Here is a 16,105-nt window from a genome sequence, read left to right as displayed (position 1 = left end):
TACAGGCTTTCTCTCCAAAAATAGTGACCCTGCCTAGGCTCACGTACTGGGGACCAGACATCGTGCCAGAAAAGCCTGCCTGCGTACGTGTCTCTCTGCCGATAAAGGAGTGCTCTCCACCTAGGTGGACTCCCTTTGTGGGGGCAGTTCTCAGCAGCTGGGTGGGAGGCTTGGTTCATCTCTCTGGGCAGAGGGACAAGAAACTGTGTGGAGCAAAAGATTAAAAAAAAAAATGGAGAAAGTGTAATAAGGATTTTCCGACAAAAGCCAAAGTTCAGCTCAGCTGGAGCAAAACAGCTTTGTTTTGCAAGAGATGATGCTTTTCTAAAGCGCAGTGCTTGTTTTTATTTCCCCTTCGTGTAAACAAACATTTCTGGGCTGCAGCGATGGTCGCTGTCGCTTCTGGAGCCGCGCGTGCGATTTGTACGAGATTCTGTCTTTAGAGGGCTCAGGAAGCCTTCGGTGCCAGTCCTTGCTCACCAGGACAATCATCTTTTGTCTCTACGCATGTGCGTGCTTGGGTTTGCAGAGAAAGGGAGACGAGAGGTTAAGGGAGCTGTGGCGAGCTGCAGAAAACACAGAGGCAGTGCGTGTGCTCCTCTTGCTCTTAGCTTGCTGCCTCTGACAGTAGATGGAGGAGCACACTGCTGTTCTCGGTGCTAATGTGGGTTTTGGACTTCTTGCTTCCTGGTGTTCCTACACGCAGCGCTGGCTGCAGCTTGCGGTGTTACAGAAGAGGGTTTGGCTCTGCACTGGCTAACGCGGGGTCTTTTGTTGCGCCGTGTCTTGCTCTTATTTGAGCTCTGAGCAGCGCATCTGAGCTATTTCAGTGATCGCGAAGGAAGGCAGAACGATCCCGGGAAGGACACTGGGCTGGGAACCGGCCAGCTCGAATTGCTTCTCCAGCTCTGCCTTGTCTGGGGTGCAACGAGGGGCTCGCCGCTAAACCGCTCTGCGGCCGTTCGTTCGTTCTAGCTCGGGCAGAGCTGCCGGTGCTCAGCCTGCCGGTGCTCAGCCTGCCGGTGCTCAGCCTGCTTCCTCGGGCTCTTTCAGAGCACGGTTCGGGAAGCGCTGAACGTCGTCTCCACGTTACCTGCCAAACCGAACGGCAGACGTCGAAGGCGAAGAAAAGGGTGCTTTAACTTTGTGTGCCGCCCCGCTGCTCTCCCCCACCGGGATCTCCTCCCGATCCTCTTGTCTGAGTCCCTTTTGATCGGAGCAGCCAGCTCCTCTCTCCAGCAGCCTGCGGGCTGGCAGGGAGAGGAGTCGCTGAAGCACTGCCTGGTATTGTGTGGGCACCTGCCCTCGATTGTGCCGCTCCTCGAGCACTCAGGTTTGCGCTAATGATGCTCAGCGGGTTCCTCCCTGCTTGTCAAGTGCCTTCTTTAAGCGGGTGGCACAGGCACGGCTGTGCAGAGGACTTCCGGAGCCTGAAGCTCGTTGAAAAGCCCAGGCTGCGAGATAAACCCCTTGACTCGTTTCCAGCCTACCTCCTGGCACAGCCTGTGTTCTCCCTTTCCGTAGTGCTCTGGTTCCCCGGGGCTGCTGCTCTGACAGCGAAATAGCATCCTCTGAGGGGCCTGCCTCTCCCCCGTGCTTTATTCGATGTAAAAGCTGACAAATGGTTGCGCTGCTGCGGCTTCTCGTTCTGGCGTGCACATCTCAGCTTGATTCACTGCCGGAGCCCTGTTTGTTCTGCACCAGGACGGGGAAGGTGTGGGGAAGTTCGGGGTGGGGATTTGGGGGGGGAGACCCGCTGTGAAACGTTGCTTTGGAGCAGTTTGCTGAGGAGCTTCAGCAGGGGAAGCGAAGAGGAAAGCCTCCTCGCTTCGGAGCGAGGGCATTCAGAGTGGCTCTTGTCTGCGTTGCCGTTCCCCTGAAACCCCTTTTATCAATCAGCTCTAATAAAGTATTCTTAACGAGATGAGCGGTGACAAGTGCGTGTGGCTCCCAGTACCGCTAAATCTACCGCGCTTTGTAATAAGGTTCTAATGCCTGGGGTATTTTGCCTAAAAATAGAAAGAAAAAAAAAGTAGGAAGGGATGGCTATTAGGGGAAATCCAAATCAGAAGGAAACAAATGGCTTTTAATCTGTCCCTCTTGTTTCAGGGTGAAGGATGCCGAGGAGGAGGAAGCCCGCAGAGGGCCCTGACTCTCGAGGTCAGGATGGGGAGGAAGAGAAGAGGGGCCCGGCCAACGCCAAGAAGAAGCGCAGTTTTGTGGACGCGTTTATCGTTATATCTGACAGCGATGGAGAGGTCAGTGGTCAGCCTGCGGAGCCCGGGGCCTGCGCTGGGCTCTGCTGGTCCGGGAGAGTGCCCGAGCATCCCACGCCGGGGTCAGGCCTCGTGTGGGTGTGTTGTGCCGTCCCTTCCCTTCCATGTGAGGGGAATCAAATCCTATTTGACTAGGAAATGAACGGTGCGCTTGGTGAGGGTGAGTTATGAGTCTGGGATTTGATAACCAAATCCTCTCAGAACTGAATTTGAAACGTAATTTAAAAGTAACCTTTCCTCAATCCCTTTACAAATCTTTTTTCATAATTTTTATTTGATTGATTTCCAGCTAAGCCAGAGGAACATGATTCTGTATTATGTGCAAATAGATAAGAAAATGATTCAGAACTCAGGCTTGCGAGTAGCTCTGACACAGCTGGTGTCTGGTAAACCGATCCTGAATTACAGAAGTCGGAGTTTTTAACCCACTGCCACGGGGTGTAAAGGTGCACTGTGAGTGGGTGTGCCTGGCTGCGACACAACAGCTAGGTCGTTGATCCCTCACGTCATCGCATTAATGGCAGCCATGCCCTGAAATAGCGAAACGTTTGTGCCTGTTACACTGGTGCTGGGGATGCGTGCAAGAGCTCCCCTCTGGGAGAAACCCAGAGCCCTGAGAATATGTCCTCAGCTTGGGGTACACAAGAAGAAATTATTAGAATCTTTTTTTCATATGTGACTGTTGAGGTTTTGCTCTGTCTTGCCAGTGATTTGGGATCCTAAGCTGCTTTTTGTAATTCCACCATTTTCAAAAGCATTTCAGTTCACTCTCAAGCTGTAGATCTTAAATCAAGTCCTTTTCGCTCCCACATCTGCAGCATGAGTCTCTACAATAAGGCGATTATCATGTGAGGAGGGGAAAAGCACTAGAAATAAACAGTAAAAAGCTGTAGGGCAAATGATATTGGATGTTTTTTCTTCACGTTGTCTGAGTTCTTCTCCATTGGGAAATTCCCTGAAAGAAATGGAACATATGGCAGTAATAGTTCATTGGGGTTAAACCCTTAGCTCTGCAATATGCTAAGTTAACTTCAGATGTCTGCTGCATCACTGGCCTTTATTGTGAAACCTATAAGGAGGAAAAAAAAAAGAAATCAGCGGCTATAAGAGATGCTGCAGTACATAAAAGATCAGGACCTGTTATTGCCTACAATTATTCATCTCAATGTGCACGTATCTGAAAAAGAGGAAACAAACGTCTCTTAAAACACATCTATAAAAAGGTTAGGCTCCCTGACTGTTCTGTAAGTTTGTCTATAAACAATAAATTCTGGTGGCATAATCGGTCATATTACAGAAAAGGATATGCTCAGAGAGGCCATTAAAGAGCCAATTAGGTTCTGTTTAAGTGACAACAGTTCAGTCGGTTGAATGAGTGGAGTTATTCAGTTCAGTCTCCTTCTTTCTGTGAATCATCGGCTTCCAGATCCAGTGCCACAGTCTCTTGCAGTGTTGTTTTCTGCAAAACCACCCAAGAATCTGATTTGCATGGAATCTCAAAAAAAGCCCTGTCTGGCTTCTGTAACTGTCGCAGCTCTTCAGCGTACATCAAGTTGAATTTCAATTTCAAACCTTGTAACTGTTGTTCTAGCTCTGCTAAGACCTTGTTATGTGTTCAAGAAGAGGTGTGGGAAGCTCAGATCAATAGCAATTTTAGAGAACAATACATTCTCAATTAATCTTGCATCTGTTAGGACATGGTTCCTTATGAATCAAAAGCTACAAGGACAATTTGGGCATCATTGATTCAATGGCTTTCTTCCTTGGCAGTCTCTTGGCAGGTATCTATAGAACAAGTCCCTAGTTCTGCTTCCAGACCAGCAGATCTTGTAGCAGCTGCACCTGGAAAGCCTCCAGCTTCTCACTTTTGATGATCTTTGGCAGACTGCCTCTCCCAGGATTTTTTCAGTCATGCTGGATTATCAAGCTCATCCATGTTATTTTGCCAAATTCTCTTTCTTTGCTCATGTCTATGCTGGCATCTGCAGAGCTGCATCAGAAGGAATTTTTCTGGACATGGGGCTTTCTGATCTCTGTTATATATAATCCTGGACTCGGGGAAGTCTTCTTTTTTTGTGTGTAGGGGGTGTTAGACAAATTAAGAACAGGCTACGGCTTTGTGGAAGCAAGAGGAGATGACCTCCTTTATGCTGACTGCCTCTCTGAAAACACAGACACGACGAATGATCAAAGTGGTTCCTGTCTCCCCTGACTGTTTAAATCCTGCAGGGAATTGGTTGCCCACGACAGAAGATGGGTAGTCATGCACTTGCACTTGAGCACACAATATTCCAAATACTGTCTGACAAAGCTCTCTTCAAGCGCAGCGAGTCCTGCTCTGTCTCGTGAACCTCTTGCTTGAATTGGGTTGTCTTTGGCCCCCAAGATTTCCTGAAGAAAAGGAGCAGGAGGCCTGCTCGAGGATGAGTGTAGGGCATGGCCAGAGGCCCAGTAGTTGTGCTAATTTAGTTGACAGATCTGCAGTCTTCAGTGCAGAGGATCCTAAAATGCCGCTGACCTGCTGTGGGACCTTGGAGAAGACTCACACAAAGGTAGTTTAACGCATTTCTTCTGGGTAGATCCTCAGAGAGCTGTGGGAGTACCTGCTTCCACTTGTACCACTTGCACGAAGTCTCACGGGCTCTTTCTGCCAGGTCTTCCACTCACCAGCTCCACCATCCCTTGGGGAACGTGACGAGACCTGAGGGTAACACTGCCGTCTTCTGCACGGCGCCCAGTGCCTGCCTTCCGTAGGTGTGCAACGTCCCTTTGCCTGAGTATTCCCGCTGGGAGATGTTCAGGGTCTGGGTAAATAGCAGTGTTTGTCGATGTTCTGGGTCAGATGATGTAGGTTTTGGGGAGAGAGGGAGAGGAGTGTTTGGGAATTGGCCAGGCTGCCTGGCCACCGCCCTGCCCTGTTCTGCCAGCTCTGTGGAGTTTGTCCCAGGACAAGCGTGGCCTGGGGGACACCTTGCTAAGATGGCAGTGCCCACCTTTCGCTGCCAACATCTTCTGAGTGAAGCAGAACCGTGTGGGAGCACCCTGCAGCACTCAGCTCTGTGCCTCCAGGTGCCGGAGGAGAGCACGGCGTGAGTGCTTCTGGGGAGGTTTCTCCACGCCGCTGTGCTCGCTCCGTGGAAGTGGCAGCGGGTCTGAATCCAGCCTCCTCGTGGCCTGGTGAAAGCCCTTTTTTCTACATCGGCCTCCCCCCGTGTGTCAGAACCTACACATCTGGCAGGAGCCCGGCTGGGTCTTGTTCCAGGCTCCGCTTCCAGCAGGTTTGTTCTAATGAGCTGAAAGAGAGGGCAGAGCAGAAACAGATTCTGAAGTCAGAGACTAATAAAGTAGGGTGTGATATTAATTTCAGCAGCAGCCTTGGCTAGAACCAAATGTGGCACTTCCAACATCTAATTAGCTTTTAAAAATAAATTAGTCTGGTTTTCATCTGCGTATTTCCCATGCAGGACGTGTGGTGTTTGGCTGTGCCCTATTGTTAGATGGTCCCAACTGCTGTTGAGCAGCAAAATTAACCAGACCTTTTGACTTTGCAGTCTGCACTGTTAGCTATCGAGACATTCTTCTGTAGCCTTGCCTTTCCTTCCCTGAATCTGACTTCTGTGGTTTAAGATGTGGATTCAAGGGAGCAGGATGTGGGAGGCTGGCTACTGGCTTCCATTTACGGGCTTTTAGAAGCGAGTGGAGCTGTATCTGTTTCTGCTGGCAGAGTCAGGTTCTCTTAAGTATGTGCAAAAGCATTTTTAAAATGAGAATTTGATTTCCTGGTGTCTGTCGAAACCAAGCGGGTTAAAAACCAAGGAAGAAGAATAGTGGCTGCCTTCCACTGAGCGTGTGGGGAACTTTGGAAATCCATTTTTTTCTTGATCCGTGCACAATGCTGACAGTGAAACTGCTTAGAAGAGAGCATCGTAAATTAGACAGCAGAGCACGATACACAGAAAAAGAATTCAGGTTCCTTCTGGCCATTTATGCTTAAAATTGACGGCAAAGGAAGAGAGACCCTATCCAGGCCGGCACAGAGCGGAGGTGCGCAGGTCCCACCTCGCCTCAGCTATAATAATTAGTTTCCCCTGGAAGTTGTGTGTTGGAGATGACCTTGTAACTAAGAGTATCGGTGGCAGTTTGGGAATATTTTAATTGATTAAGATTATTTTTGGACTAGCGATCTTATTAGAAAGGCAGTTGGTTGAGTGGCCCCTTGAGTTCCTATTATCCTTGTAGACAGATGAGCATTAAAAGGTTGGGTCAGAAAGAGCAAGCCCGGTTGTCTTCCCTGAGTCTTCTTGGCCCCTTCTGTTCCTCCCATCCACGCCTGCATTTATGCAGAGCACTCGGGGGCCTGCGGGGCTGTCTCCCAGCAGAGGTACAAACAGCCATAAATCCTAATTAAAAGGTACGTTTTATTTTCTGGTTTTAAAACTAAAGAAGATTTAAGAATTCTTGGAATTGAGATGTGTGTGTATGTTTTGGCCCGTCAGGATTAATTGGATTTGCTTCAGCAGTTCGCTGTACCGTGGTTGTTCAGTAGAACGCCGCTAAGCAATTTAAACATCTTCCTCAAATGTATGAGGCTCGTACAACACGTGTCCTGCAATAATTCTGCTCCTGCCGCTGCTGTAAACGCCGGGATTGCTCAGGACCCAGCGCGGGGAGCAGAGGCAGGCGCTGGGGGCTGCGGACACCGGGGCCCGCCGGTACCCCAGGAGCCCCATGGGTGCTCGAGCCCTGTGCCGTCCTGCAGCGCGCGTTGCGACCGTGTGTGCGCGCACAGCCCAGACGTAGGCAGCCGTGGTGAGTTTGGTGTGCTCGTAAATCACGCCGGTGCCCTGGAAGAGAGCTGCAGATGAGAGTGTCAGGTTGACCTTCCGGCAAGTGCAAAAGTGATGAGGGAAGATTGATGCCTAGAGAGAAGAGCCGGGGATTCGCAGAGCCTGCTAGGATTAAATTGCCCCTCTCTTAAGCGGAATAGGTTTAGCACCATTAGCCAGCACTTTGGGGAGAGCGGGGGAGCTTTCGCTTAACCTCCTCCAGCGCGTGCTTCTGGCGCGGTCCCGCTGTGATCCCGCAGCGCGTTCCCACCTCCCCAGGTGCGAGCCGCCCACGGGGGCAGCGCAGCGGCTGCCACTGCACAGCAGCACAGGGCAACTCGCAGGTGGGCAAGGGGTGGGCGATGGGAGTGGGAGAGCTTTTGGAAATCCGTGGAGAAGGGCGGCGTGCCTGGACCCTGGAAGAGGGAGGATTTCAGCTGCAGAGCTGGAGCTAAGCAGGCTCAGAAGTGGGTGGCATCCGTCTTCTAGCAGGACACACTCCGACTGCAAGGCAGCCTTTTGGAGACCCACGGGCAGGTCTTGGACACGGGGAACCAAAGCCAGGGTGGATGGGGATGGGAAGGAGTCAGTCAAAGGAAACATCCCTTGCCGTGAGCACGAGGGCGTGCGGACTGGCCGAGCTGGCTGCAGCCTCATCGGGAGCTGGCTCTTAAATCAGTGGTGAGGAGTGAACAGGTATTAGGGGATGTAGGAGCTGTGATGTATTAGGGTTTCGGGAAACCACTTAATAGCACGTCTTGCAAAATCTTACATGGATAAATAATTCAATTTGGTCTAGATAGTAACGTCTCTGGATTGAAGTCCTGCTAAAAGACTGTCAGCCAAGGCTGGTGATGAACACAAGAGAGGCTTGTTCTGGGGAGATGTAAAGCTGAGGCCACGAGAATCAATATTAGGTCTGTGTGTGTTTTAACACCCTCATTAATGATCTGTAAGAGGGAGCAAGTGGTGGATATACATTAATAACATCTACAGATAGTGCTAAAGCTGGAGACATCTGAGCAGAACTCGGCACTGAGGTTCAGTCCAGAGGACTCCGCAGGTTAACAAACACGGGCAGCGGCCAGAAGAAACGGCTGACATTTAAAAGCAAGCAGAGCATCCCCTTGCAGTGAAGTACTGCCCCACCATGAAGACCCCCTCCTGCACAGAGGGGCTGAAGGTGGTGTGAGGCAGGACGGAGCCGATTCGCTGTGGGGCTCGTGGGCAGCAAAACCCCGAGCACGGCGCAGCTGCGGACGGAGTCGTGCGAAGCCTCTTCGTGGCCAGGCGTGGGCGTCTCTGCTGAAAACACTGGGTTTGATTCTAATCCTACCTGATTTATAGAGACAAACTGGAAGGGGTCCAGGGCCAGCCTTCGGTAATGTGTACGCCCTCACTTAAGCCGTTAGGACAGCAACTTGCATAAATGTGTGCCGATTAAGCCTGTGACCATTCGTGTTGCAGTCAGCGTGCTTAAAGCAGCACGGACTGAGGTTGTTCTTCTGGGTGATGTTCCTGGAGGCCACTCGGCTGCAGATTTCTGAAGTATTCAAGCTTCAAAAATGAAACAATTGTGGCAGTACTCAGGGCGGTGCAGTGACAGAATAGCACCAGGAATAAATACAGCTGGCTCTCCTGCCCTCTGGATGAGCTAGCCTGGGTCCCCCGAAATGGCTAAAATCCTAGCCTTGGCCACCTGAAATCGTTTGGGCAGAGTGCTAGAGGCCGTATGGCAGGAAACGGCCCTGGCTCACAGGTATGAGATGTTGAGTTACAAGAAGGTTTTATTTTTCTGTTTGAGTGCTTACAAATACCAATGTTTTAGCAAGGCCAAACAAATTCTCTCTCAAATCATGGGCAGCAGGTGCAGTACTTGGTAGTGACTGGCATGAAGTCTATTGTCTCTCCTACTTCTCTGTTTATGTCAGTCTGTAACTCTTTTTGCTCGTTATGCTTATCACACAGCTTTTAATAGTTACAGAATGTGCTTGAATTATGTTTGAAATTCAAATTTCACACAAATAGAGGCTTGTTCTTGAACCAGTGTTTGTGTCAGAGTAGTGGAGGGGAGGGAGCTGGTAGTATTTCGTACATATTGTATGCACTCACCATATTTTTTTCCATTACAGCAGGAGTCAAAGGAAGAGAGCGGATTGCAAACGAAAAGAACAAAACAGCAGCTGGATAGAACGAAGTTTTCTGCTAAAAGAAAAATTGCACGTAGGTCTCGAGCGTGGGGCTGGGGAAGTGGACGGGTGCTGAGCAGCTTCTGCTATTTGTGTTAGAGATTATTTCCCCCGCAGAAAGGCTGTGATGAGGCTTGGGACGCACAGCTCGGAGAAGTCCCTTCTCGGGGGTAAAATCTGCCTTCCTGAACAAGCAGACTGTCACTCGTCTGCTCCCCAGGTGGCGTGTACGCAGGCTGGAGCAGTTCCAGAATAAGTGTGCAAGGCTGTCTGTACCTCACCAGGTTTCGAGATCGGTTCTGGTATGAACCCGATCCAAAAGCCCTGTCAGTCACTAGGTGCTCTCCCATTCGGGCCCAGCTGCTGCCTGTCCCTGAAACATCGCGGTGCCCTGACCCGGCGGTCACAGCTCGGGAAGGATCTCGGGGTCAGAGCTGGCAGATCTCCGAAATCAGAGAGATCAGAGAATCAGAGAGGGCAGAAAGAGAAGCCAGCCATGCTGGGCATCATACGGAGGGGTGCGAGGACCAAGGGCTTTGTTGTACATCGTTTTGCTGTTACCTAAGGAGTTGGTGCACCCGCACGGGCAGCGCTGCGTGTGGTTCTGCTCCCCGCATCTCAAGGACGCGGTGGAGTCAGGGGACATCCGGGGCAGGGCACTCAGATCATCGTGGGGACGGAGCGGCTGCCTTATGGGGACAGACTGCAAAGCCTGGGGTCCTCCTGGAGGGCAGGGAGAGGCTCAAAGCCCCCACCAGGAGGGCAGTGCGGAAGGCGAACACTGAGCTGTTGTTCGCCACCTCCTGCAGCCAGGGTGCACTCGACAGAAATAGCAGGAGATGGGTTTAAAAAGGCGAAGGCGAGCAATGCTTCGCACAGCGTGTGGCCAGCTCCTGGAACTGCTTGGCACAGGAGGTTGGGCAGGGCGCAGCATCAACAGCTTTAATGAGGGATCAAATGCGTTCGTGGACAGCGGCTCTAAAAACAGCTGCGAAAGGGAACGGGCTGGGATGTTCCCGCTAACATCCCTCGCGGAGTTGCTGTGGATGTACAGGCAGAAGAGACCACCGACAGCGGTCTGTGTGGCTCCGTGTGCTGCAGCTGCTGGGCTGGGTGGGCTGATGCCCTGCCCCAGCGGATCAGCTCCCATTCCTGTGCTCTGGGATGCAGCGGTCCACCCGGCAGGTTAAATTCAGAACGTCTTAAAATAAGAGAGGAGCCGTCTGCTGCAAAACCCAAAGCAATCACCGAACAAAATGGAGCAGCTCCACGAGCAGCAGCAGTTGGGCTCGTCAGCCCTCAGAGGGCTCGTGCGAATTAACTTGTTTTTAATAGAGGCCTAAGGCCATAGCACGGAACAGCATGGCTCGTGGTGGGAGCTGAAATCCACCGTGCGTGTCCTGGCTGAGGTGGGGGAAGAAGGGATCAGTTTGTTTCTTTGTTTTTTTTCCCCTCTTTCTCCTCAAAGAAACAGCACACGCAGCTCAACCCCGCTAAAAGATGCCGGTGCCGACCACACGGTGCTCAGAGCACCCAGCTGCTGAGGCTGGATGTCCTCGTTGCCTCTTTGAGGCTGGTGTAAGGCACGGGCTGCATTTATGGGTACCGAAATTCTTAATAATGATTCCTCCCTTCCTGGGGCAGGGCTCGGCGAGCTCCAGCCTGGCCGCGGGAGGCTGGCGGTGTGTCTGGGTGCCAGGCGGTGCTGCTAGAGAGCGGCCGCGTCTTCGTCAGATGGCGGGCCCCTCCTCTCGTTCAGTGGAAGCTATAATTAGACCTTCGGTGTTTGCTTTTAGGCAAATTAAGATTTGAAATAGTAATTATTTTTTTTTCTCGGTGTCTTTAAATAAATTCTTCGAATGGCGAGGCAAATCGGTTCTTTGTAACGATTCGGTGCTTCTGGGGAGAGCAAATTCTTCCTCCTCGAAACTGGCAAATTTCAGATATTTGCAGGCTCTGGTTATAAAGGATCTCCTCCCATTTTTTGCTTTGCTGTGGTTTTATTCATTTTATCCTAAAGCCATAACTAAATGTATCTGTGACGTTTCATCCTGACAGGATAAATGGAAATACAAAAACCCCGAGAAGTCTCCCTCTCTTTCTCCGGATGTAGTCAGCGCTCTAAAGCGCATTGAATGTTTTTACTGTAATTGCACTTTGGGTATGTGGAAATACTGAGATCCTGCATTTCCATTATTTTTGAGTAAATCTCTTATTAGTAAGTGTTAGAACTACGACTAGTGGGGTTTTGCATCTAATTCACTTTGCAAATGTCAAAATGGAACATAAATCGCTTAGCAAATTGCCGTATTAGCATTTAAAAAGGCTCTGAAATGGTTTAATTTGTTTAGGGCTGCAGTGTCTTAAAAACAGCTTCCCCCCGACCCTCCCTCCCTCCTGGGAGCGGGGCTCCCAGGGCCTCCTCCCGCAGCGTGCCCCCGCAGCGCCGCTGGCCCCAACGCTCCCAATTTCTGCTCGGCGTGGATTATGACCTCTGTAATCCACGTCGGGTCTGGTAAAACGTGACTCTGCCCGCACACGGTGCCGAGGAAGGACGGGACGTGGCGTGCGGAGTCGTCTCCGGACCCTCAACCAGAAGCAGGTCAGCTCTCCGGGACGGCTCGCACGGCCACCGAAACGCCAGGTGGAATTAAAGGCGAGATGTCCCCGTCTCCAGAGCACCTACTCAATTGGAACGTGAATCAAGTGCATTTTGTTTGTCGCTGGTTTCTTTGCCAGAGGCAGCATTTGTCTGGCACATTCCCTGTCCCCAGAGGGGAAATTGCTGTGCCAGGGAGGGAGAGGAAAACAAAATGTACGGTTGTAACTCGCCAAAAAATGTTTCTTTATACTAAGCTTCGTGGATGTTGATAGCCCGAACTGGTGAGCGCTCAGGCCCCCGTTTTAATTTAAGCACGTGGGAAGGCTTGTGATGCGGGGACTGGTCACGTGCACCGGTTTTCTTGCACAAGTCAAAATTTGGAGGATCTGGCCCGATTTGCCGTGATGGTTCGGGCAGGGAAGCAGATGAGGCACGTGCTGGGTGCTTGGGAGGTGTTTGATATCGGGGAAGTGCTGCTCTGGGGACGGGAGCCTTCTCAGCCCCTGGGCTGCGGTGTGCTTGCCATTAAAGGGTGCGTTTTTTTCCCCGGTCCCTGCTGGCCGTAACGTTATAGAGTGACTTTGTCCAAGGACAAAAGATCCCCACGAGCCCTGCGTGCTCTGTAGTCAGCCTTCGCTTCAACTCCTCTCTTAATTTTTAAACAAAATTATTTTAAAAGAGAACCTATCTGAACCGAAGCGCTGATTTAGTAGGACACATAAGGGAATCTGATGGCTGGTAATCAGAGCAGCCCAAAAACGCTTTGAATCCTGCTTGGGTGGGGGAAAAACCAGCCTGAGACGAGCAGGGAGCTGGGGGAACGAGCGTGCTGCTGCGAGGATACCTCGGTGCAGCCGTGCCACGACCAGCACCATGCCAGGCTCCTGCGAGGGAGGCTGCGCTGCCGCGGTTCGGTGGCAGCTGGTGGGGAGAGGACGGCTTGGAAAATGGGAGCCCATAACTTCTGAATGCATCTTTGTCCAGGGAAACCTCTGGCCTGAAAGCGGCTGCAGCGGGGGCATGTTTTGTGCTCGGGCGGCCTTCCTGCTCGAGTCCCTTGTCCGTGGAGCTCTCCCGGGCTGTCGGAAAGCGGAGCCGTTCGGTTCACGCATGAGATGGCGCGGGCAGGATTCTGCCTGAAGGGGGGAGACGGGCTTTGAAGGAAATCTGTCAGTTTGTTGCGAGCGTGAAGATGTATTTTTCAGCTCCTGAGAGTGCTGTTGAGTTGTTGTGCAAGCTGCACTCTGTTCTGCAGGCATTGTGTATTTTAAGCGTAGTGAAAGCGTCGGGTTGAATCAAAGTAAATACATGTTTTCCTCAGTAACTAACTGCTTGGCTTCTGAAGAGCCGGTTTCGGGTTCTAGCTTGCTCTGAAGGAGGAATATTTCAGGGAGATTTTGTTGCTGGGATAACAGTTACAAGTGTAGGAAACCTGTTTCCCATGCATGACTGCCTTAGTGATGCAGTGGCACAGTGATGTGAGCAGAAGGGGGCTGTATGCATGGGAAAGATCCTGCATAATACCGCCAAGCCAGTAACGCTATCCTCCATGGAGCTCTCCACCTGCAGCTCGGGGTGAACAACGTGTAGCTCTTCTGTTCGTGGTTAGGTCTCCCGCGGTACTGCAGGTAGCTTCGTGTCAGAAGGCAGTGAGACGTGCTGCTTGGCTCGAAACGGAGCGTGTTAGAGCTGATCTGCTCTCTGTCCTGCCTTGCTCCCGAGTCTATCCTATAGAACATGGGCATGACTTGGAAATCTTTTTCCTCTGTCCTTGAGCATGCATTCTGTAGCTCTGGAGTGGCAATAAGATGTCCTGTTAATGTACCCGAGGAGTCAGAGTTTAGACTGCTGTAGAAACCCTGACTGATGTTCCTGACCGGGGTTACTCTTTTCATTTAGTGTTGCCAGCTCTGGTGTTGCTGATGCCTCTTCAGGAAGGCTGAGGTGTAGATGCTTTGCATTGTTCCCGGGGAGGTGGGACTCCTTGGGAACCTCTCCCGAGAGGCTGGGTAAATGTAGGGTGCTTGCATACACCTGCAGCTCTGACTTGACATTACCCTTTTCTCCTGCTGTAGAGATGACTGAAGAGGAACAGTTTGCACTGGCCCTGAAAATGAGTGAGCAAGAAGCCAGACAAGTGAACTGTCAAGAAGAGGAAGAGGAGGAACTCTTGAGGAAGGCCATTGCTGAGAGCCTAAACGTAAGTGTGCTTCTGTGAAGAGGCTTATTACTAGGGTTCTTCAGCAACGTTGCTTTCTGCGCTTGCTTTTCCACGCTGCACAAAAGAAGGCTTTCCTGGAGGTCTAGCCGTTCCAGCATGAGCTGGAAGCAGAGCAGCCACGGGGTAGTTGTTTTGTACCGGTCCTAGTGAGTGGCACACGAAGCCGAGCCTCAGCTGTCCCCCGTTTTGGGGCATGGGGTTGTGCTGTGGGGGGCAGCGTCCATGTTTCTGCGGTCCAGTTGACAGCCCGTGTGTTGGGAGCGTCCTTGCTATGCCCTGCTGATGGGAATGCACCTCTCGGAGGATTAACCTCTTGTCTTTCAGAGCTGTCAGCCCTCAGAGTCCTCTGATGCAACCCCACAGCTGTCTGAAGAAGCGCTGGGCGCACAGGGCCAAAGCCACCCTGCTGAGCAAGAAGGCTGTGAGATCCTGGGAGGCCTGGCACTTTGCCCTGACGCCCCTCGCTCCGAGTGCAGCTCCCACTCGCAGAGCACCAGAGCTGATGGGAACGGACAGATGGATGTCGCCCGGAGCCCCCTCGTAGTGTTGAGGAGGTTAAGCCAGGAAATTGTTGAAAGCTCACTAGTATCCAGCATAATCGTGTCTCCGGGGAAGAGCCAGCCTTTGACAAGGTCAAGTGAAAAGTCTTCCTCGCCACCTAAAAGTGATTCCAGTAACGTGTTACCCAGCACCCTGGGAGAGGACCTCGTGTCTCTGAGTCCCGTCTTTGGCAGGGTGACTCCAGGCTCCTGGCGACTGACGCCTCGGAGACTGTTCACAAGCCCCTCCGGCTCTTCCAAAGCAGCAGGCCACGAACCAAAAGAGCAGCCCCTGCCCTGCACTGGCCGTTCTGCGGGAGAGGCCAGTGCTGGGAGCTCGGGCACCCTGTGGAAAAGCTGGGCCGTGGAGGAGGGTGGCAGTCCCAGGAGGAGCGGTGGAGGGGCAGGTCCCAAACACACCTCACAGCCCAGGCACGCTGCCAGAGCCTGTGCTTCCACAGAGCAGAAGGAGGTGCCTGACAGTTCCCCTGAGGTTTGCACGCCAAATGTGGCGGACGAGAAGCACAAGCAGGAGGAGGCGAGAGACACAGTACACTATTACTGGGGCATCCCCTTCTGCCCCAAGGGGGTGGACCCCAACCAGTACACCAAAGTCATCTTGTGTCAGCTGGAGGTGTACCAGAAGAGCCTGAAGCAGGCTCAGAGGCAGCTGTTGCATAAGAAGGAGTTTGGTAACCCAGTCGTGCCCAGTTCTTCTTCCTTGACCCTAAATGAGCTTGGGAAGGGAGAGCAGATAAATAGAGAGAATGGGGTCGCTGATGATACTGAAGATGGAGACCAAGACATGCAGAAGGAGTGTGAGAGCATCACCTGGCTCCTCCCTTTGAAGAGGAGGGAGGCAGAAAGTCCAGGGCACAACATGGAAGAAGAAAAGAACTCCACTTCCGATGACGAACCGACCACGAGCTACTGCCAGGTAAGAGCTCTGATGAGCAGCGGTTCAGCAGTCGTGCTCTTCCCTCCATTTTAGGATTCAGTCCCTTCTGCAAAGCATGCGCTGCTGATAAGCGTTCCTCTTAAATTTAGGGGCTGCCTCCCCCAGCCACCCAGCTTGCTGGGAAAGGGAGAGGAAAAGCCTGCAGGCTGATTTCCTGGCTCAGAAGTGGTGGGGGCATCATGCAGCCTGGCAGCTGTCCATCACTGCACCACTGAGATAAAGACTTCCAGCTGACACTTCCTTCTCGGAGGGGTGTAGCCTGGCAGGACGTCAGGGCACCGAGACAACGCTCTGGCAAACGAGCTTAGAAACCTGTGGCCGTGTGAGGAGCTCTGTGTTTTCCTCCGCAGACAGAAACGTGGCTGTTTTCCGTGCACTGCAGCCTTTCCTTTTTGCCTCCCTGTTTGTGAGTGCTTCGCTCCTGCGGGTGCTCTTTTCCCTCGTGGTGCTCTCGTTGCAGCTGTGACGGGCTGGGCGTGCATGCACGTGTGTTC

At 52.0% G+C, this 16,105-nt stretch overlaps 1 protein-coding gene across 2 annotated transcripts in view; it reads left to right on the top strand.

The window, feature by feature from the left end:
* The window catches only part of UIMC1 (ubiquitin interaction motif containing 1), a 37,769-nt gene that overhangs the window by 2,267 nt on the left and 19,397 nt on the right, over positions 1-16,105 (top strand). The window contains exons 2-5 of one of the 2 annotated variants that reach the window (XM_035559578.1): positions 2,110-2,258; positions 9,235-9,325; positions 13,969-14,093; positions 14,439-15,590. In XM_035559578.1, coding sequence (XP_035415471.1) covers positions 2,118-2,258; positions 9,235-9,325; positions 13,969-14,093; positions 14,439-15,590 — 1,509 coding nt within the window. In that variant the 5' untranslated portion in view covers positions 2,110-2,117. The remainder of the gene's footprint in view (positions 1-2,109; positions 2,259-9,234; positions 9,326-13,968; positions 14,094-14,438; positions 15,591-16,105) is intronic. The other variant, XM_035559579.2, reaches the window with a different exon arrangement.

Source organism: Cygnus atratus, chromosome 14 (genome assembly GCF_013377495.2).
Source record: "Cygnus atratus isolate AKBS03 ecotype Queensland, Australia chromosome 14, CAtr_DNAZoo_HiC_assembly, whole genome shotgun sequence".
In the NCBI taxonomy this organism is placed as follows: domain Eukaryota; kingdom Metazoa; phylum Chordata; class Aves; order Anseriformes; family Anatidae; genus Cygnus; species Cygnus atratus.
Note: the sequence above shows the minus strand (reverse complement) of the source record. Positions and strands in the feature narration are given on the sequence as shown.